The sequence below is a fragment of the Passer domesticus genome, chromosome Z (assembly GCF_036417665.1).
Source record: "Passer domesticus isolate bPasDom1 chromosome Z, bPasDom1.hap1, whole genome shotgun sequence".
NCBI classification, from domain to species: Eukaryota; Metazoa; Chordata; class Aves; order Passeriformes; family Passeridae; genus Passer; species Passer domesticus.
In genome coordinates, this window is record NC_087512.1 from 65067045 (window position 1) to 65088403 (window position 21359).

Here is a 21359-nt window from a genome sequence, read left to right on the forward strand (position 1 = left end):
TGAACTTAGTACTTTGCAGATTGGTTATTTCATAGAGTGGTACATTTTCCTCATGCTGCCATATCTTTTCAGATGAAGGGGATGGCTCATCAAGTTGCAACCCTGCAGTGTTTAACTTCTATAACTACCTAAGAACACATCCCCTCTTGCTGAGACGTCATTTTGGCTCTTCTGATACATCTTCAACACACATCTGCCTAACAGTAGAAAATGGATTTGCTGACAAAATCAACCTAGGTGAAAGACGGCTATTTTTCACCACTGCATATGCTCATCTGAAAGCTGGTTGTCCTATGTTGGCCTTAGAAGTGTTATCAAAGATGCCAAAAGTTGTCAAGAGGTCAAAGTTATTCTGTAAATCCCCTAGTTTAGTGGATAGTAGTAAAGATTTCTCACCATTATCTCCAGTTAAAGAGTTTGAAACAAAGGATCAAGCTTCCAGTATTGATTGGTCACAGCCAGTATTCAATGGTCTAGGTTCATCTTCAGATTGTTCATCAGGAAAACATTCAAGTTCCACTCTGTCCTTTGATTGGAGCCAGCCAAGTGCTCTATTCCAAGATGAGCAATTGCAACTACAGTCAGACAGTGATGAAAATGATGAAAGTGAAGATTCTTCCCTGGTAATGAAAGAGCTAAAACCTCTGAAGAAAACTGAAAAATTACATGAAACAGGTTCTAGCTACACAGAATCTTTTAGTGTAGTTGATGACAAAGATATTCTAAGTCCATCAGAAGATATAATTTCAGCACAGCTGAAGTTTAGGGCATGCCTGAAAATCCTTACTGTGGAGCTTCGTACACTATCCACTGGCTATGAAGTTGATGGTGGAAAGTTGCGGTATCAGCTTTACCAGTGGCTTGAGAGAGAAGTGGTAGCTCTTCAGAAGACCTGTGATTATGGTGTTGAAGCAGAAGAGATACAGTCAGGAGTTAGAGGGATGCCAGAGGAAGCTACATTACATGAAAACACTGAAGACTTAGCTGACCAGGAAAAAACTATGCTCCAGAAAGAAGACTTTCAGAAAAGACGCCAATGGCTTCTGAAATACCAGTCTCTCCTCAGAATGTTCCTTAGTTACTGTGTACTTCATGGCTCACACGGTGGAGGCTTGGCATCTGTCAGAATGGAATTAATTCTGCTCTTGCAAGAATCTCAGCAGGTATGTGGGGGGGCTTAGGTTTTGTTTTCTCTGCTTCAGGTTTGTAGATTTATTTGAAAGTGTTTTGCAATATTTTTGAAATTTTCCTTGTGTAGCATACACATGTTTTTAAATAAATCTAAATCTGTTTTTGACAGAGTTTTTTTGTACATTGCTTGTTTTTTGTTGTTGTTCTATAGAATCCTTTTCCCTCTTTCAAAAGTTATTATGATATCTTAAAGAATATGTACTATTGCTTTGTGTATGTGTTTCTTGCTTGATTTTAGGAGCAGTCAATACAGATACCTTCCAGCCCTCCACCAGAGCAAAACTCCATACCTCTCCTATTTGCTTGCACAGCTAGTGCCAAAACAGTGGTGGCTAATCCATTGCTACATCTTGGCAATTTAACTCATGATATATTACATGCTATAATAAACCTTGATTCACCACCTCATCCAGATGCTCAGAACAGCAAGGTATGTATTTTTTTACAGTTGTTTTGTTGTTGTTATCATCTAGTTTGCTGAAGTCACAAATTTTTCTTGCAGACAGAATGACAGCTTTTTGCTGTGCCTATCTGTGACAAAGTAAAGCCATGAAACACAATCATTTTCTGTAGTACTTACCTTGAACTTAAAGAAATGTCCAGAGATCATCAGTTGCTGTTGAGGTGTTGAGCATCTGGTTCAACAAGCTGTTGTAGATTGGCCTCTCTCAGAACTGGATATTTGTCCAAGAGGACATTTTAATGGAAAATATGTTATACTAAAGCATCAGCATAATATTTGTCTTTATGACAGTATGTTCATTACTTCTTTTATGTTAATGGCAGATTCTGCATTTTATTCTTAGATATAAGTAAAATTAAATGTTTAAGTACAAAAAACTGAGTGTCAGCAAACTTCAATAAACTCATACTTTTTTTTGTGAAACCGTATTTGTTTGTACAGTAGTTTTTAAAAATTATTTCTGTAAGATTTCTCCTGTATTTAACCTGTGACTGGAAATACAACTTAGTCTTTCCAGAAGTTTTGTATTGTTAGGTCCCAGATAATGTCTGCTTTTAGTAAGGATTTCTAAAGAACACAAAAAAGATTGTTTAATCCTAGTTAGCTTTGTTTTAGAGGGAACAAAAAAATAAATACAATAAACTGGTTTTGGTTTAATGGAACCTTTTTGATTAACAGCTTCTCTAGCTTTTTAATCTTAGTGTGTTTTGTGATACATTAAAAAAAGTGTCAGCTGTGTTAAAAGTACTGATCAATACGATACTGAGTAAATTGAGTGTGTGTCCAGGAGCTGCACTAGAATTCATCAAAAACTAAGCTGCATTATAGTTTTCATTGTGGAATCAATTCTTTGTATTCTGAGCCAGCAAACTGCCACTGTTTTAGTGTGTAATTATGTAGGACTGTTGAATACAGGCTTAATATGCTGCTGTTTAATAATTGAAAACATTTCAGATGGAGCTGATTTGTGATTATGTGTTGGTGGGATGAGTGAGTTTTCTGTCATCCTTTTTATAGGGTGTGAACTGATTTGTCTGATATAAATTCTGAAGCAAAAGGTGGCATTGTAAATGCATAAGGACCTAGACCTTTCATGACCAATGCTTGTTGCACATTTGTATGCAGAGCTGTGATATTAAGCACAGCTCACTTTGGGTGTAATGAGTTCTGTAAAACTTTGTCTTTCAGATATATGTAATGCATACCTTAGCAGCATCGCTCTCTGCTTGCATCTACCAATGTCTCTGTGATGGCCACAGCTACAGGTAACGTCTATGAAAAGTGGTTTTTAGACAGCTGTCTTATTGCAGCCATGGTAATGGATGGGGCTTCAGAAGGCAGTGATCGCACTTGCCTACATGTAGAAAGTGCTATCACTTGAATAGTTGTAAGCGTAACTTTTAAAAATAAATGTTATTTCCTGCTTCTCTGTTTCACAGCTCATTTCAAGCAAATCAGTTCACTGGGACAGTATACCAGACGGTCCTGTTAACTCAACGCCATTCGTTAAGAACAGCAAGCTTAGAAGAAACAGTGACTCCCAACACATCCCCTGCTCAGTGGCCAGGTATCTAGACTTGTTTCCTTCCTCTTAAGGAAAACTGAGTTATCTGGATCCACTGTAAAGAGCATGTGGCTGTGACTTTCTAGTAGTGTTTCTAACAGCTGTGTTGAGTTCTTTGATTGAAATGTTGTGATTTTTTTTAACATCTAAATTACTACTTCTGATTATTTATTAAGTCAAATTGGTCTATATTGCTTTCTTTAACTAAAAAATGTTAGTGCTGGTTCTAGTAAAGAGAGAGCAGCTAGATAGGAGGTAGGATGAAGTCATGTCCTGTGCTCTATTTACACTCCCTAGAGCACCAGGATTCTACTTCTTGAGTCCTAAGGACTGGGAATGCTGTCTTTTTGCTCCAGCTCAGAATTATTTTACCTTATGGACAATTTCTGAATTACCTTAAAACTATTAAAAACGAGACATTTGTAATAAATCATGGTTTTCTGTAGCTGTAAAATTAATGTCAGATTTCAGGTAATACTTAAGAGTGTGCTGACATCTATGCTGGTTAAACTATGCTATGGAACTACATTAGAGGGAGTGTTACCAATGTAATACATCTAGGTATAGATGTTTACAGCACTAGCTTTAATGTAAGCATAGCCAGGAAATGTGCTTCCTTATTCTGAGAATTGTTTCTTAAATCAGACAATTTCTCTTTGAAAATCTTCATGGAGAACCTGGAGCAACCTTTGTATTTGATTCCATGCCAGTTTTTCTTTTCTGCCAAACATTGTCACTGACTAGAGATTTTATAGAAAAACTAGCTTGTCATCTGTTTTCTTGTTACTAAGTTATCGCAGGGTTAAATTTCTGATGAGTTGGACAAGGAATTGTTAGCAATTGCTCTTATGAAGAACATCACCATGAACTGACTTGCTCTATATTTTAGTTGATTTATATGCTGTGTGTGCAAATTGGAGAGCATGACAAAAGGAGAATTCTTTGCCATGGCTGTGTGCATTTTTACTTGTGTGCACAAAGTGTCATATTGAAGCCACATCTGAAACTACATCCTTTTGTGGGAGCATAAAAACATTACAAGATATTTAGTACTTGGGTGAAAGAACACTTGCCAGACAATGTGTAATGCAAGTTGATGCCCATGATTTTTGATTGGTTTTACCACTGTAAAGTGAGAAGATAGAATTTCAGCTTTCAGGATTATAATGTAGTTATAATAATTGAAAAGGTGTTATACATTTCCTTAACCATTAGTCCAAAACAGGAAGCTAAAAAACTAACAAAGTGTTAAAAATTAAGAGCTTGCCTCTTTCTCCTGAAGTTTTCAACTTAGGTTTCAATATGTAGAATTTGGAATTTTTCTACACTAAACATTACTAAGTAACATGGTTGCCAGGCAGAATACCCATGATAATCTAGAGTATGTTCGCACACACATATCTGTGCTTTCTTAAAGAATGTTTATTTTATATAAACAGGAATGACAGCTCTAATACGTCTCTTGAATTCTGCTGGCGAGGAAGCTCAGCCAGGTCTGACAGTTCTACTTTGTGAAATTCTAACTGCGGTCTATCTCAGCCTGTTCATCCATGGCCTTGCAACACATTCTAGCAATGAGTTGTATAGAATTATGGCTCATCCACTTAACAACAAAATGTGGTCTGCTATCTTTGGAGGAGGAGCTCATACACCCAGCAGAGGACAGCAGCAATTAAAGACAAAAACTGGTCAGTTCTCTTGTTTTATGTATGTTTCTGGGATTTTTAAGAAAATTATGTGACTAATGAAAGCTTAATTTCTTTAAGTAGCTTGTGTTCAATAAGAATTTATTGTGGTTTTGGATTTGCATAGAAAAACAATGATCTGAAATTATTTGTGTAGATATTTTGTAGACGAGAAGAGTGAAGCAGGAATGAATGCTACTGCAATAAGGTTTCCAAGTAGCACAGCTGCTATAGTATGAGGGAGTTAAGTTGATCTTAGAGAGTTTCCAATACTATTACAGCCTAGTTTGTGTTAATTTTAAAGCTTTCCAGTTCTCTTCTAACTGGAATATATTCCTATTTTACAAATACAGTATGTTTTTTCTTTTTGACAGGTAGGCACTTCCCAATGCCTAGCCCACATCAGGTAGTAGTGTTCTCCATGGAATGCGTGGGGTTTTCCAAATCCCTTACCTCCTTCAGTACTCATAGTCCTACCAAAACTTCAGGCAAGACACTAGATTTAGTACTAGGCCTCTACATGCAGTTTGCTATGTGTGGTTTGTTTTTTTTTTGCATATGCAGAAAGACAGAAAAAGACAGAAAAACTTCTGTTTGCAAGCCATGATATCAAAATTTAAAGTAAAATTTTGTAATTAAAGAAGCACATAAATTGGGCCTTTCCAAAAAAAGAAAATTGTCAGCATGTAGTATTCTTACGGCTCTTCACTTGAAATAAATATTAAATACAAAATTACTTCGACCATGGTTTGAAAATATCAGAAGTGTTTCATATCTTTTTTGGAGAGCTGCTTGTTTTGCTTTTTGAATATAAGCATTATTGTGCATGTGATTTCTAAGTGTTCATTCCAGACATTACAAGTGAAAGGTGTCTTGTTGATCTTCTAAGAACCCATTAGAAAAGTAAACAATCTTCAAGTTTTAAATTCAAGTAGTGATAAATTATCCTCAGGTCCAGAACAAATTCCTGCAATGCTTTTATTTTTCATATAATTATGTTCTTTTTGATTTCATTTGACTTGTATAAAACCAACAGCAAAAATGCTACAATTAACTAAGTTTTTGAGGGAAAGTTTTGTAAAGACAAATTTACTTAAACTCTGATGACTTTCTGAATCGCATCTGAATATATATGTAGAGAAACAAAATGTAATTTTATTTTTTAAAATATTGTTAATATTTACATATATGCTACATATTGAAATGTCTTACCTTCCATTTATGGAAACATGTAAATGTGGTCTATTTAAATATCTTCATCAGACTTTTAGAAAAATGTTTTCAGAGTAGAGGTCTTTACCCAAAAGTGAGCTCTTATTCTGATTAGATTTCTCTGTGGTACCGAGTAAACATTTCTCTCTATCACTTTAGTAAGGTAAACTTGTTTGCTGTCACAGAATTGTCAGAAGCCTTTACTGGCTTTTGTTGGCAGTTCTGCTAACTAGGTGTTATTACCTCTATGCTAAGCTGTGTTAATACTACTGCTACCACTGGTTTAAAATGCAAACAATTTTTACAAAGAAGTGTATTCTGAAATAGATACTAAATATAGCCTATATGCTGCATATTTTTTTGAAGGAAGAATGCTGGCTGCCTGATTGCAGTTTTAATAAAACTATTGCTGGAAGAATCCCAAAGCTCTACCTAAAATTTGAAGGGAGGAAGGAACATTTTTTTAATACTAGTTTTTAGTGATAATCACTGAGAAAAGGGCCTAGAGGTGTTGTGGGATCTCTATATTTGGAGGTACTCAAAAACTTGAACAAGCTAGGACATCAATCAAGTCAGCCCTGTTCTGAGCAAGGGGTTGGACTGAGTGTCTTTCAACCTATGTAATTCTAGGATTCATTGAGTTATTACTTGTTTTTAATGCATGTTTATATAAAGCAGATTTGGGGGAAAGGTATTTCTCCAAAGTCCTTTCTCATTCATATTGAAAAGAATAGTGGAAGGAGAAAGGGAAAAAAAGAGACCTCCAATGAAGCAGAGAGATTAAGATTAAAATCAGCTGTATTTTTGTGCCTTTACTCTTTCTGACACCCAGAAGCAAATACTGAGAAGTGAGTGGAATGCTTGTTCCGGTCAGCTATGCCATATTCTTCTGTAATATTATTTAGATTTTTATATCTTACCATTTTGTTATGCTTAACTTGACTATTTTCCCTTATGTTTACTTCTGTATTTTTGTGAAATGCTTCCACTCTCAAATGGAGACGAAAAGCTAAAAATTCTGAACACTAATAATTCTAACACAAGACTATGCATGTGTTCTCCTCTTTGCCTCCCCTCCAATCCTGTAGTACATATTTGAATATGGGTGTTGATCTCCAAGTTTGAAAATTCTTTTAAGAGATCATAACTCCATGTACAGCACTGGTCAATAAAGTTATGTTCTTTCCCTTTCTGCTCCTTGCTTTAGTTGACTTGAGTGTGTAGTAACTTTGAATATAAAATTTCACTTAAGTAAATATGATCCTTCTCTTAGACTCAAATGGTAAAAACAGGAACTAAAACCCAGTATCTGGTAGTCTTATAAATCCCTAACCTCTATTAGGAATTTTTTTTAATAAAAACTTGTTTTAGTGCCTCTGTCACATAACAATCAGACAGAACAAAGGAGTTTGAAAGCTTTTCAGTTCACTATGCTTTTCAGCCGTGTTTCTTGCTTTTGCAGTCGCAGCAAATGATTTTGGCAAACAGAACTAGCGCATGATGTTTTGTTTTCCAAGAGGCAGTTATCATCTGAAAAAGAACCTTGTTGTTGATTATAGCAGAATTTTTTCAGAATCACATTTACCATGAAAACTACCTAAGCAAACTGTTTTATAATTTAAGTCTATAGAGATGGTAAGTTCTTATCATCCAAAAGGTTCTTGAGAAAGAATTTGACCTTAGTTTTAGCAATTAGAAATCCATAGTTTCATTTAATGTATTCAGTTACTCCATGCTGCAAGAGCAAGTGACGGGAAGTTGAAAGCAGTTTGCTTTTTAGTTCTTCCTGGGAAGGTGGAAAGTAATAGATCTTTTCAGTATCATTGCATGTCTTAGGACCCGACAGAAATTAAAGGATTTTCCTTGTCTGAAATAGTCCAATATTCTTGGGAAATAACATACATTTTACTTTTGTGTTATAAGTAAAATGGGAGCAAAGATAAATGTTTCAAATAAAAAACAAAACACATGTTTTGTTTTTAATTAGAAATATATGGGAAATTTGAAAGTGTGTGTAATCGGTAATTTGAAATCCCAAATGACAGTCAGAACTTTAAGGACATTTTTAATGTAGTTAATTTCTTTTACAATGTATAAAAGAAATCTGCATGAATAGTGTTTGTCAAACTTAGGTGGTTGTTCTTTCATTTACCTTACATACTGAATTTTTTCCAATGGCTAGCCTACAGTATTCTTAAAAATACAAAGAGCAATCCAACAGAAAGCAATAATGTACATTTTTAATAAAAAAGTAAAAACTTAATTAAAAAGTTTTTTTAAATAAAACTTACCTTTTGAATTCTGCTTAGAAAAACAACCTGCTGGCCTATACTTGCTCATTTCTGTATCATGCAACACTTGCTCCTTATTTCATGCCTAGTGAATTTCTTTTATTTTAAGTAGTTGCTAAAAATTAGCTAAAAATTCATGGTGATGCATGTGCATGCTCCTTAACTGATAAGTTTTGAATAATGAGATGAAAATGCATCGTACTGCAGTTATTGTGGTTTTGACTTTTAGTACAGGTAAGTGGATTTCAAATACTATCCCTAACAAGAAAAAAAGAAAATGATACAGTATAGAAGTGCAACACATAGTGTTATGATATTCCTGTTTCAAGATGAAAGATGGGATGTCTTCATCTTTTATTAGATTTAATATATAAATTGTGTCATGGTTTAATCCCAGCCATCAGCCAAGCTCCAGGCAGCCACTTGCTCACTCATTCCCCCACTGGCAGGACCAGGTATGAAATGGGAAGGGTGAAAAAAGAAAACTAATGTGTTCAGATCAAGACAATTTAATAGCAAAAGCTGTGCACACAGCCAAAGAGAAACAAGGAATGAATTCTCTGCTTTCCATGGGCTGGCAGGTGTTCAGCCAGCTCCAGGAGAGCAGTGCTCTATCATGTGCAGTGGTGACTTGGGAGGACAAACACCATGCCTCTAAAGGTGCTCGCCCTTCTTCCTCCTTTCCTCCACTTTAGGTACTGACCTTGATGTCACATGCTCTGAAATATCCTTTTGGTCAGTTGGGTCACCTGTCCTGGCTGTGTGTCCTCCCAGCCTCTTAGGCACCCCCAGCTCCCTTGCCAGGATGGAAATGCAAAAGCAGAAAAGGCGTTGGCTCTGTGGAAGCCCTGTTCAGCAATAAAAGAAATCTCTGTGTCATCAACCCTGTTTTCAGCACAAATCCAAGACACAGCCTCACAATGGCCATTTGTGAAGAAAACTAACTCTACCTCAGCCTCAACCAGCACAGTAGTTCAGTTGCTTGTGATGAAGTTTGTCTTCATACGTAGTCAAAAATCTTTCTGAATCCTGGAATAACATGTTTATTCCTGGTCCACAAATGACCAGAAGTAATGAATAAATTCCATTGACTAGTGTGAGTACAGAGAATTTTTCCATAAGAAGAAAACAAAAAATGGTGAGGTATGGAAATCCTGGAAGGTTTTTTTTTTTAAAACCATGTATTTAAATCTTAATAGCCCAGAGTTACAATTGTACCATTGGCTCAGTTTGTGTTATGAGCAAGTAAATCTTACATATGGAAATAAGTGTTTGTAAATTACCACTATTTTTCTTTTGTTCAGAGTGTTAGACCTTTTGTTTTCAAGTGACTGGAATACCCATAAGAGTTTTGAAAGACATAGTCTTTCAGGCACCTATCAAGACTCAGTCTCCTGTGGATAAAACACTAAAACAAATAAGGGTATAGGAAGTACTTCGTGGTAGTTTACTTCAGGAACAGATAGGTGTGCTGGCTCTTCTTTTGCCATTCTCAGCATTATTAACAGGAGAAGGTAATTTTGGAAGCTTCAGTGGTTGTTAGTTGGTGATGTTCATGTTAGTTCATTCTTGCAACTGGTCTGGCCCAACAGGTTGGTGCTTGAACTCAGTGATAGAGATATCTGTCCCTCAGGTGAGCTCTTCAAGCCTGTAGTTTTGCTTTCTTGGCTCATACTTACTGTTGCTGTTAAGGCAGCCCATACTCCCCTCTGCTTAAGAAAACAGACTCAGCTAAATTTCCACATTTTGTGGACTCCAAATTGATGTTCAAAAAATAAACTGCCTTTTTATCTTCATCTTTAAGCTTTCTTTGTTTTACCTAAGTCTTGAACCGACTCCTGAGGTTCACTGTAGAAACTGATCTGTGTACATTCCATGTATCTATTTGAAGACAGAATAAAAAAATCTTTAAAAAACCCCAACCATACAACAACAACAAAAAAACGAACACAAGCTCCACCTTCTACAATCAAGTAGGAAATTGATTCAAGTCCATTTTCTTTGTTATGAAAGATGGCCAACAAATCTCCAAATATAATTTCTGCCTTGCTGCTTTCACTTCTGATGTGTTCTGGAGAGTCAGAACACTGATAATTGGTGACAAGTGACAGTTGGTATCATTCCTCCTTTACTAATAGAAAGGCTGTATTGGAGTATGATTCCTAACAAGATCCAGAAGTATTTCAGGGTATAAGGGGGTACAAATATGTTAAGATATTTCTGAAATCTTGAATGAGCTATTTCCTTTAGTACTGTAATAATCAAGAATGGAAGTAAAACCTTCCATTGACACTTCTTAGTTTGAAAAAAGTCAGTATTGGGGCAAGCCAGGGGACCTCTCTGCTCCTGGGATTTAGGGTATTACTACAATTCACTGTTTAATAAGTTGTATATTAGATTGTGTTAGTTAAAATGTTATCTTTTGTATTTGCTGAGAAAATGTATTGTCAGGGCATGTGGATTTAGCAGAATTTTTCTACTGAGGAAAAAAATACAAATCTCCACTAGAGGGACACATGGAGTTACCAGTTGGAGCAGGAATGGCAAGCTTACAAGTATTTGCAATGTATGTTCTGAAAAACAAGTCTCCTGGCTTGTCTTAAAAGCTAACATAATCAATATTCAGTAGTTTTTATTAAAGTAATTTAGTTTTGCAAGACTGTTGGCTTGAGTAACAGTATTTGACAGTTTTTAAGAAGATCATCTCATGCAGTTATGGGTGTATTATTTGTGCAGGGAGTTTTTACATTCTCGCGTTCTAGTTACATATTTTATGTATTTGAGAATTAACATTCTCTGTGTTTAGTTGTTACATAAATGCTAAGGTAAATTTCTGAAAACTTGTCATGTCATTTTTACTTTTCATTTTTCTGTTTATTAAAAGCAATAGGAAGGTAGAACAGAAAGTTTAAAGCAACATACTCTATTTTCTTCTCACATAGATGATGGAGAGAAACAGCAAAAACATTACAGGCGTTCATCAAAAACTTCTCCAAAAGAGAGTTCTCAGTTGCCTGCATTGCCATTGGTAGACCAACAATCATCATCTTACAAAGAAAGATTTATCCCTCCTGAGCTTAGCATCTGGGATTATTTCATTGCAAAGGTAATTTTTTGCTGTTTTGACAATTAAGTGTCTTCTATCACTTCTGGATTGGTAGTTTTTCTCTTCTTAGTCATTATTCTAGGTACTGTTGTGATACAATCTCCTTGTTTTTATTGCTCACATTTAGGTTTTTCTAAAATGGAGCCTATACATATTTTTGAAACAGCTTTCTTGAAAACTGTTGCTATTCAATTAATTTATTTTCAGATAATGGTATGAACAAATCATGTTAATTTTTATAATTACAGCATACAAATGTGTAGATAATTACTGATGAGGTATTTAAGGGAATAAGGAAACGTGAGAAGCATTTATCAGCTATTTCCACTGGGTAAAATGCATGTGCATACCCGCTGGAAATCATATTATGTTGCCTTGTTAAGTCCATTGCGACAGATCTTTCTTTCCAGAAAGTTACATACTTCGTGGAGTTATACACACATTTCTATATCAAGAGTTACCTACATAAGCAAAATAAGCTAGTAAGTTTTGCTTATGTAGATAAGCATATAGTGAGTGTATAGTGAGCATAGTAAGTGTATTTTACAAGCAAGGACAAAAAAAAAAAGCAAATACTGAATAGCACAGTGAGGCAATGATAATGGACTGATCATAAATATGATCAGTGAGAGGACAGGTTTTCTCTTGGCTCTTGGAATAATTGAAGAGAATATACCCTAGTGGTTTTGCCTTCTCTTTGGCAGGCTTGTGTGTCCCACTCTGGTTTGTATATGTGGCATGAAAACAAAATAATTCAAAAATGCTTAGTGTTTCCATTTTTAGCATTAGAATTTTTCAGTAATGTAAAAAATAGTTTAGGTGTTAACTTATGTATGTAGTGCTTATGGACCATTACCCTTTTCATGAGGTACAAACTCCAAATGTTACTAAACTGAGTAAGAGATGTCTGCTTTTTATAAAAAAGTTTTAAGCATTGTAATTATTCAATTTTAAAAGGTAGTTTAGAATGGGATGTTGACTAGAAGTTATTTACAGAATTTTGTTGAATTTTTTAGCCATTTCTTCCATCACAAACTAGAGTGGAATATGATTCAGAAGAGAGTCAGGAGAGTGATGAAGATGATGAAGACAATGATGGAGATACATTTGCATCAAATTCACATAACCAAGAGCATTCTAATTCAAATTCTTACAGGTAGATAACTCTTCAGAATGCAAGATATTTTGCCATGTCTAGACTTGCGTTTCTGCTTTTTTATTTTTGAGATAATATACCAGTTACTTGATATTTTCATGTATTACCTAGACTTAGTAGTTAATTTTTCACAATAATTATTTAACTTATTTTTTGAGTTTGTGGTGTAGTGATTTTTTAATTCAAAGTACCTATAATATTCTAAAGTATGGTTTGTAGTTTCAGTAGTTGTTAATGAAGATTTGAAGCTCTAAATTTAAAACCTAGTAATGAATAAGTGAGAAAATTATTTTCCTATTAGTAAATTACTTACTAGTGCTTTCTTGTTAGTTGGTCACTGATGAGATTGGCAATGGTTCAGCTGGTACTTCACAATTTGAAGATTTTCTACCCTTTGGCTGGACATGATCTTTCAGGTAATAAGCAGCAGAGTTGTCTCTTCATACCTAATCAGCACATTAAAATCAGCGATGTGTTGAATAATATGCATATGTTGTAAGTTTTAGTTCAAAAGTTCTTAGTTTTCTAGTGATATGGGAAAGATATTCTGATACTGTTTATCATACAGCAGGTATATTTATGAAATGACATGGTGGGTTGTGAAGATGAATGGGTGAGAAAGAATGCTCAGTTCTCCACATACTTATGTTTTCTTTGCTTCTTAGTCATGTAAGAATGTTTGCAATATTTATTTCCTGGTGGAAACACTGTATTTTTTTTTTTTTGTAATTGAAGTAACATCATTCCTGCTCCTTGTTTCATAGACTCATAGTGTGTTTTGATTTTGGAAAGGATCTTTAAAGGTCATCTAGGTCCAGCCCTGCCCACCAATTGTGGACAAGGACATCTTTTACTAAATGGTGTTGCTCAAAGCCTCATCTGACATGACCGCCCACATCTGGGGCATCCACAACTTCTCTGGCAACCAGTTCCAGTGTTTCACTGCCCTCATCATAATAATGTCTTTCTTTTATCTGATCGAAATTTACTTGCTTGGTGTGAAAACATTACTCCTTCCCTTATCACTGCAGGCTTTGGTAAAGAGTCTCTTTGTTTCTTTCCTTTAAGTCTACTTTAAATATTGAAAGGCTGCTGTATTATGTCCCTGGAGCCTCCAGTTCAGGCTGAAGAACTGCAGAAATCTCAGCCTCAGTCTCTTCAAAGGAGAGGTGTTTCAGCCCTCTGACCTGTTTTAGTCACCCTTCTTTGGATCCCTTCTATAGGTCCCTGTCATTCCTGTAGAGGGGTCCTCATACATGGATATGGTATCCCAGGTAGAGTGTCACAAGAACAAATTAGAGGGGCCAAATTCCCTCCCTCACCCTGCTCTTTTGATGCAGCCCATTATGCAGTGGGCTTTCTAGTCTGTGAGCCAAGTCATGCCAAATTTCTCATCCACTGGTATCCCTAAGTTCTTCTCCACGGGGCTGCTCCCAGTCTGTTCGTCACTCAGTTTTACTGGTGATTGCCCTGATGCAGCTGCACTTGTCCTTGCTGAAGCTTGTGAGGGTCACATGGGCCCACTCCTCAGGCCTGCCAAGGTTCCTGTGGGTGGCCTCCCTTCCCTCCAAGAACTCAGCTGCACTGCTCACCCTGGTGTTCTCTGCCATCTGCCTGCAGGTGCCTCTCACTACCCCTGCATGTGTCATTATTGGAGAGATGGAACATTACCAGTCTCAGCATTCATCCCTGAGGGATGACACTTGTTACTTATTTTCATTTGGATGTTGAACCATAGAATCGTAGAATCATTTTTGGGGGATGTAATTCAGCCAGTTCCTTAGATGTCAAACAGTCCATCCTTTTTGCTCCAGTGGAGTGGCAGAGATGCTGTCTGGGACACTGTCAGAGGCCTTACAGAAGTTAAAAGTAGAGGACATCAGTTGCTCTTTCCCTGCCCTCCCACACAGTCAGTTCACAATAGAATGCCACTAATAGATTCGTTTGGCACAATTTGCCCTTTAGGAAGGTACGTCAGCTTTCTCTTATCACATGCCTATCATCTGTATACCTTGATATCTTCCAGGAGGATCAGTTTCATAATGGTTCACTCCATGATATAGTCTCTCCAATATTGGGAATCTGTTCCTTTTTTTAGCAATAATAGCCCTAAGCAGTTCATCTGTTTATGCTTGCAAATATTGACTTGAGGTTTGAACAAATCTTACTTGTGGAAGTATTCAAAATAAACTTCACCTGCTGGAATTATCTTTATCAAGGGTAAGGAAAGGGGAGGGGTTTTATTATTATTTACTTGTCTTTCTAGAGCTTCCAGTTAGCTCCCCGATATGCCATGCAGTTTTGAAAACTTTACAGCGCTGGGAACAAGTTCTTCTCCGACGTCTTGAGCTGTATGGGGGTCCACCTCAACATTATATTTCAGTTCATGCTTCTGAAGATGCCCTCTCTGCTGGTCCTGCATTGCTTCGCCACAAAAGTTTACTCGAGCCTACAAACACTCCTTTCAGGTGAGTCTAATTTCTGTAAACACTGATTGTAATATCTTTGATATAAATCAAGTATTACGTTGTTTGTGCACATGATAGATTGCGACTTCAATAACTATGTGAAGTGAAGGGTGCATGTCAGATTTCATGCATCTCTGATTTGAAGCAAGAGCAGGAAAAATGTACCACAGTTTCCAATTTTTTAAAATTCTTTTACTTAAGCCTAACATGGATTTTGTGTGTCTCTGGAAAAAGTATGTTTGACAATAAAATAAAGAATAAAACATTCACCTTGAAAGATAATTATGGATTAGTGACAGTGAATTAAATATTTGCCATTAGAGTAATTTTATTATATTACTTATACTGTATACTTTATATGATATTATATCTTTAGTGTAATTTTATTATATTATTAATTTTATTATATTTATTATAGAGTAACAAAATTACCTCACAGTCTTATCAGTATTGTTACCTAAATTCAGAGGATAAATACTTATTATTTATGATATTTGCATAGGTATGACTTAACATAATTGCATGTTCAGCCAGAAAAGTGTGCTCAGTCTCTCAAAGTGTAATTTTTATATAGATTTATGCCTTTTTAATGTTGCTATCACTTGTGGATTTCAGAACACACAAAGTCTGGCTTTTTATTGTGAAATATTTAATCATGGTCACGTTTTCAGTAACTCGAGTTGATTAAAAGGGACCAGTTTAACATGTATCTGCTCTCTGATATTATTTTTAAATTATGATTTAAAGCAATTCAGAGTTTGATGGATTTTGGTTTGTCATAAGCAGCTATATGTAGCAGCTAAATTGGTATATATAATTTTTGCTTGAGTGTGCCATTTCTAGGGATAAGCATAAACATTTGAATTTTGATCTGATTCTACAATCCTTCCAATTTTGTTACTAAAAAATCATGGATGTTTCAGAGAAGTTACATAGCTGATGATGTGTTCCTAGCAGGAAGTGTTAATCATTCATTGTCCATGTGAAAGATCACTCTTTAGGATTTAACAGAAATTATTCATATTGTAAAGAATGAGTTGGACTAATAAACAGTCTCTATGCTCCCTTACCATTGTGTAATCTCTTAAAGAGATTTTCTCACTTGTCCCAAGAGAGAAGGAGAAGATACTACATACTCTGTTTATTCTTCCTTTTGCACCTCCTCTCATGTGGGTGTTTTGCAGGAAGAGGGTATTAAAGTGCTTTGAGATTGGTCTTAGTGTACTGTCTATAGCTCTGTAGTTTTACTTCAGCATTTCTTCTGATTATAGTTTGATTAGAACATAAAATACTGCAGTCATAAGTATGAGCATGATGTATTTATTCAACTTTGTTCTGTAGATCTAGCAGTCATGTTGCACTGTCTGTGAAGAGGCTCTGGCAGTACTTGGTCAAACAGGAGGAAGTCCAGGAAACTTTTATCAGAAATATTTTTACCAAAAAGCGATGCCTAAATGAGGTTGGTATGGTATATAAAATGCAGAAAATATTGCAGGTCAATCTGTCAACTTTTATTTAAGTTACTTGCTGGTTTGTTTACTTCTGGTGCATGAAGGGTTAATGTACTTGTCAATGACTTCAAATGTACAGTATTTCATGCAAAAAAATAGTTGTCCATTTTTTCATAAAATACAAAAATAATCAGACTTTGACTGTAAAATGACAACTAGCACAATGTTGCTACAGTCAGTCTCTTCTTGAAGACCAATATAAAAGTTTCCTCAAAAGAAGGACAAAATGGACCATTTCAAAGATTAAAACCAGTATGAGCCAAAGTATTGAGGTTTTAGTTTGTCCCTGCCGTAGTCATCCTGACTTATATCCACTGCTTATGATCTACCATGTTAGGATTCAATTTTAATAAGTCCTCATGCAGCAATTACTATTTCTGTGCCTGATTATTTGTCTCAGTGTCTAGTTGGATTCCTATTCCAGATGCAGTTAAATGTTTTTAAATTTTGGTTCTGTAATGAGCTTTTGGATTTTTTCCTCTCACTTCTTTTTCTTACTTACCACTGCTCCTAATTTTGAAAGAATTGCTGGTATTACAGAAAAATGGTAGCATAGCAGAAATGGAGGAGAAAGAAGCAGATGTGAACAAACTAAATATGCAGGAGAAAGAATATGCATGACTAGTAAAGCCATGGCAGCAGAGCTCTGCATGACCTAACCTTTGTCCTGTCACAGCTAGAATATTAGCTTGTTTGGGTAATGTTGGCTAATTGTGTTCACTACAGAGTGCAGTTAAAAGGAAATTTTTTCCTTTTGCCATTAAAAGTGCACCACTTCTATCTTATGTTAACACAACAATGTTATGCTGTATGGACAGGTATTTTGGAAAATTTTAGATGTACTTTATGTGTTTCAAGGTAGGCTCACAGCCTTATGCAGCATAATTGGCTTTATTTTCTGTCTTGTTGCTGATAGAATGTCAGTGTAAATTGCTTATTTTTCGAGAAATTTAGCTTTTGGGATGGACAAGGTGCTGTTACAGTACACAGTAAGTAAATCAGTGTATTCTGTACTGAAAACAGAGCTTAGAGTTTGTTAATTATTCTTACTATATAAAATATGCACCATGTGTGTGCAGACATGCTGTTGTGTTTCAGTTGTCTTGTGCTGGGGAACAACAAGGAATTGAGGATTTCCTTGATATCATGCATGTTATATCTTATCTTTTGCTTTGTTTTTGTGGTGTTTCTTTCCTTGGTGAAGTCATTAGAGGAGCACAATGAAACCATGAAAAATTCTGTGGTGGAGGAGCCTGTCATCAATAAGGTACTGTCATTGGTAATAATCCTCAAAATTATTAGACCTAACACAATTATGAATTTTTTTTTGTCTAAATGTTGCTGAGGTCACTTAAAAAAAAGTCTTTGCTCACATAGCAAACAAACTTAAAAATTTAAAAAATGTAAGAGATTGAGTTAAACTGTTTCAGAGTTTATCTGAAACTTAATTATCTTAGCTACATCAACCAGGTACAAACAATATCTATTATCAAATTCCATAGCTTGGCCAAGTGAAGAGCTGAAGTTGAGATTTGCCCAAGTGACAAAAATTCAGTAGTAGTATGACACACAGTACATACAGAACCTTTGATCAGTACGAGCTTTAATAGTTGCTTTTAAGTGAAGGTGGTGAGCTGCACTTTGAGCAGTTTGTTGGCATGATACCAGTTTGCTACTGAAAGCTTTCACTGAACCTTATTTAAAAGATGGTGACAAATCAACCCATATAACAGAATTTTTGCAACTGTCTTGAAAGATTGGTGTGACATACTAAAAAGGTAGAGTGTCTATGCCTAGATACTCAAATGAATACCATATTCCTTTCTTTTATAAAACTAGTGTGAAGACAGAAATGTGAACACTCTGTGGCTTGGGCTACCTTATTAATATTAATTATGTGATAATGCAGTAATAGCAAGTAGGTAATTGGAACTGGCTGGAGAAAAAATAATTTTAATTTCATGCAGGTTTGTTCATCATGAGTCACAAATCATGGTTTTCTGTCTGTTTGCCACTGCAGTTTTGTCCAGTGTTATATACATAAAATCAATGAAGTATCAATTCTGTTTTAACTTCAAGTAGAATATCTTTTTTAGTCTGTAACAACTGTTTTTTTAGACTTTGTAAAAGACCTTTTTCAGTTCTTTGGCAGAAAAATCATACTGTTTTTCAAGTAAAATATTATTGTTTAAATCTTTTAAAGCACAGAAAATTAAGAATTTGAAGATGAGAGGCTTGAAATAGTTGTGACATAATTCTTTGGGGGGTTTTTTTAATTAAATATTACATCTGTAACTCAGGTTTTAATTCTTAGATCACCATTATTTTGGCAGTGTTACTGTTTTTCTTGTAAAACTATTTTGTAACAGTCTGTAACCTATCAATTTAATTCTTTCAGCGCTAAGGTCTTTAATTTTGAAAAGGACTGCTACAGTGCTGGTAAAGTTTAGAGTTTTGTTGTGTGCTGGCATGTACCTGATTCCATTTTTAAAATACAAAATTATAGACAATATTCAAATCCAGAATTTGATCACATGGGAAAAAAAAAAAGTGATAGCAAAAGGTTTGTGGTTCTGACATGTACAAGATTCCAGATTTATATAATTGCAATAATTGTGGTTAGATGCACTGATGAAGTTCAAATTCATTTTCCTGTTCAGGAGCTTGCCTGCACCTTCTTTTGAACTATTTCATCTATTTCAGTGGCAAAAGGTGTTTGCTAAGAGCAATCATAGACTTAGCAAACTTTTTTGAGAGCAAAACATCAAAATTCAAAATTTCAATCAACAGTGTGCTGCATGTAGCCTTGCTGGTTTTCAGCACCCCTTCAAAACATGAAAATGAACGCAGTACTGTGGCTTTTGTGACAAATTACATTTTCTCTGTGCTGTGGTAATCTTAACATGGCAATGGGAAGATGTATTATTACACAAAACAGGTTTAGCATAATTTCTACAGGCTATGTTTATTGAGTTTTCTTTGAGTTAAAATTAAGGGGGAAAAATTTTTATGCATAACATTGTTGGATCTCTGTACTTTCAGTAAATGTGGTATTGTACAGAAGTTTGCATTTAACTGTGCTTTGTTTTTTAAATACAGATAGAAACAGATTTGGGATGCCCTGGTGGGAAGGCAAGAATAATCCATAAAGAGTCGGACATCATTACTGCTTTTGCAGTCAATAAGGTGAGTGTAAAGGAGGTAGAATAACCTAATTGCTGTGTTTTCCACATGATACACAGGCACATTGTGACTGGGTGAAATAGGCTTTGCCAGCCATCCTACTGTTTTTAGCAGCTATAACTTTTACCAGTCCCTTCTCTAAAGCACTTCAAAATTACCTTCTCATGAACAGTTCTACTACAAATTTTCTTGGTTTTTTCTATTGTGCAGGGGATCGATCAAAGGCAGAGGTGGCTTCTAATCTTTTTTTAGGCTTGTGTGTAGGAGTGTTTGTCCTCTCCTGTCAAACAGGAAGTTATATTTTCTCTGTTCAGCCATGTAACACTTCAGAACTGGAGGAGGGGAGCCTGGTTGCAAGCCTTATAATATAGTTACCTATTACTTATTTTCTGAGAATAGCAAGGAGATATTGAGCTGCTTGAGAGGTACAAGATGCAAACAGTGTGTGATACTGTCCCAGGTGCAAATAAGTTTTGAAAGGGAAATGTCAACTATAAATGTACATAAATTTGTAGATGTAAATGGTTTGTAAATTAAGTGTATATTTTTGTGAGCAACTGTGCCACGATCAGAAAAAAATAAAATATGTCCATTTTTGAGGTTTTCTTTTGCATCTGTCTTTCTGTATGTTATTTTTTTCAGGCAAATCGGAACTGCATTGCAATAGCATCAAGTCATGATATTCAAGAACTGGATGTTTCTGCAATTTTAGCTACGCAGATCTACACCTGGGTTGATGATGATATGGAAATAGAAAATAAAGGGTATATGTGCTTTGTTTTCAGTATTACACTTGACTGTGCTTAAATCAGAGTAAAACATGGTATTTACTGTTGCTGTTCAGAATCTTGAAATGTTTTCTTCGTTTCTAGGGCTGAAGATTTCCTAGTTATACATGCTCGTGATGATCTGGTAAATGTTCAGGGAAGCACTCCTTATACTCATAGTAATCCTGGCACACCTATCAATATGCCTTGGCTTGGTAGTACACAAACTGGCAGGGGTGCATCTGTGGTAAGTCTCTTGTCAAAGATTAGCTTTATGTAATCTATCTACTTCTCTCCTTTTGTCTGTTCAGTCTTGCTTGTTCTATTTTGCAGTAGAACCTAAATATGTAACCTAAATATATATATAACCTTTATATAATATAACCTTTCTACAACCAAAGCAAGCTGGATTTTTTTGGTAGTAATTCACTTAATAGGTTAAAATACTACACAGAATTTAAGGGACAACTAAACAAGCAAAGCTTTCAGTCAAGTCATATATGCTTCCTGTAAAAGCATCATCTAAAAGCAAAGAATCAGGATTTGGGTAAGAAGTTAGACTATAAATTCTTCTTCAATGACTTGAAGCTGAATGGTGTATTTAAAAAGCATGTATTTCACAGGTTTCAGAATATTAATTCATAAGGATTGGGTAGAAATATTTATAGAATTTTTTTTTCTGGTAGCTTTTATTTTAAGCATAATCTTTAGCTTCAATCTGAGCTTCAGAAAGAGATCTTGTATCTGGAATGAAGCTTGGCC

At 35.4% G+C, this 21359-nt stretch overlaps 1 protein-coding gene across 4 annotated transcripts in view; it reads left to right on the plus strand.

The window, feature by feature from the left end:
- Positions 1-21359, plus strand: part of DMXL1 (Dmx like 1) — a 76627-nt gene that overhangs the window by 43792 nt on the left and 11476 nt on the right. For 2 of the 4 annotated variants that reach the window (XM_064403898.1, XM_064403899.1), the window contains exons 24-38: positions 73-1163; positions 1430-1621; positions 2843-2919; positions 3094-3221; positions 4658-4906; positions 5278-5391; positions 11349-11512; positions 12529-12668; positions 12999-13084; positions 14935-15136; positions 16478-16595; positions 17852-17914; positions 19747-19833; positions 20473-20594; positions 20703-20844. In XM_064403898.1, the coding sequence (XP_064259968.1) occupies positions 73-1163; positions 1430-1621; positions 2843-2919; positions 3094-3221; positions 4658-4906; positions 5278-5391; positions 11349-11512; positions 12529-12668; positions 12999-13084; positions 14935-15136; positions 16478-16595; positions 17852-17914; positions 19747-19833; positions 20473-20594; positions 20703-20844 (2975 nt within the window). The remainder of the gene's footprint in view (positions 1-72; positions 1164-1429; positions 1622-2842; positions 2920-3093; positions 3222-4657; positions 4907-5277; positions 5392-11348; positions 11513-12528; positions 12669-12998; positions 13085-14934; positions 15137-16477; positions 16596-17851; positions 17915-19746; positions 19834-20472; positions 20595-20702; positions 20845-21359) is intronic. The other 2 variants (XM_064403900.1, XM_064403901.1) reach the window with 1 other exon arrangement.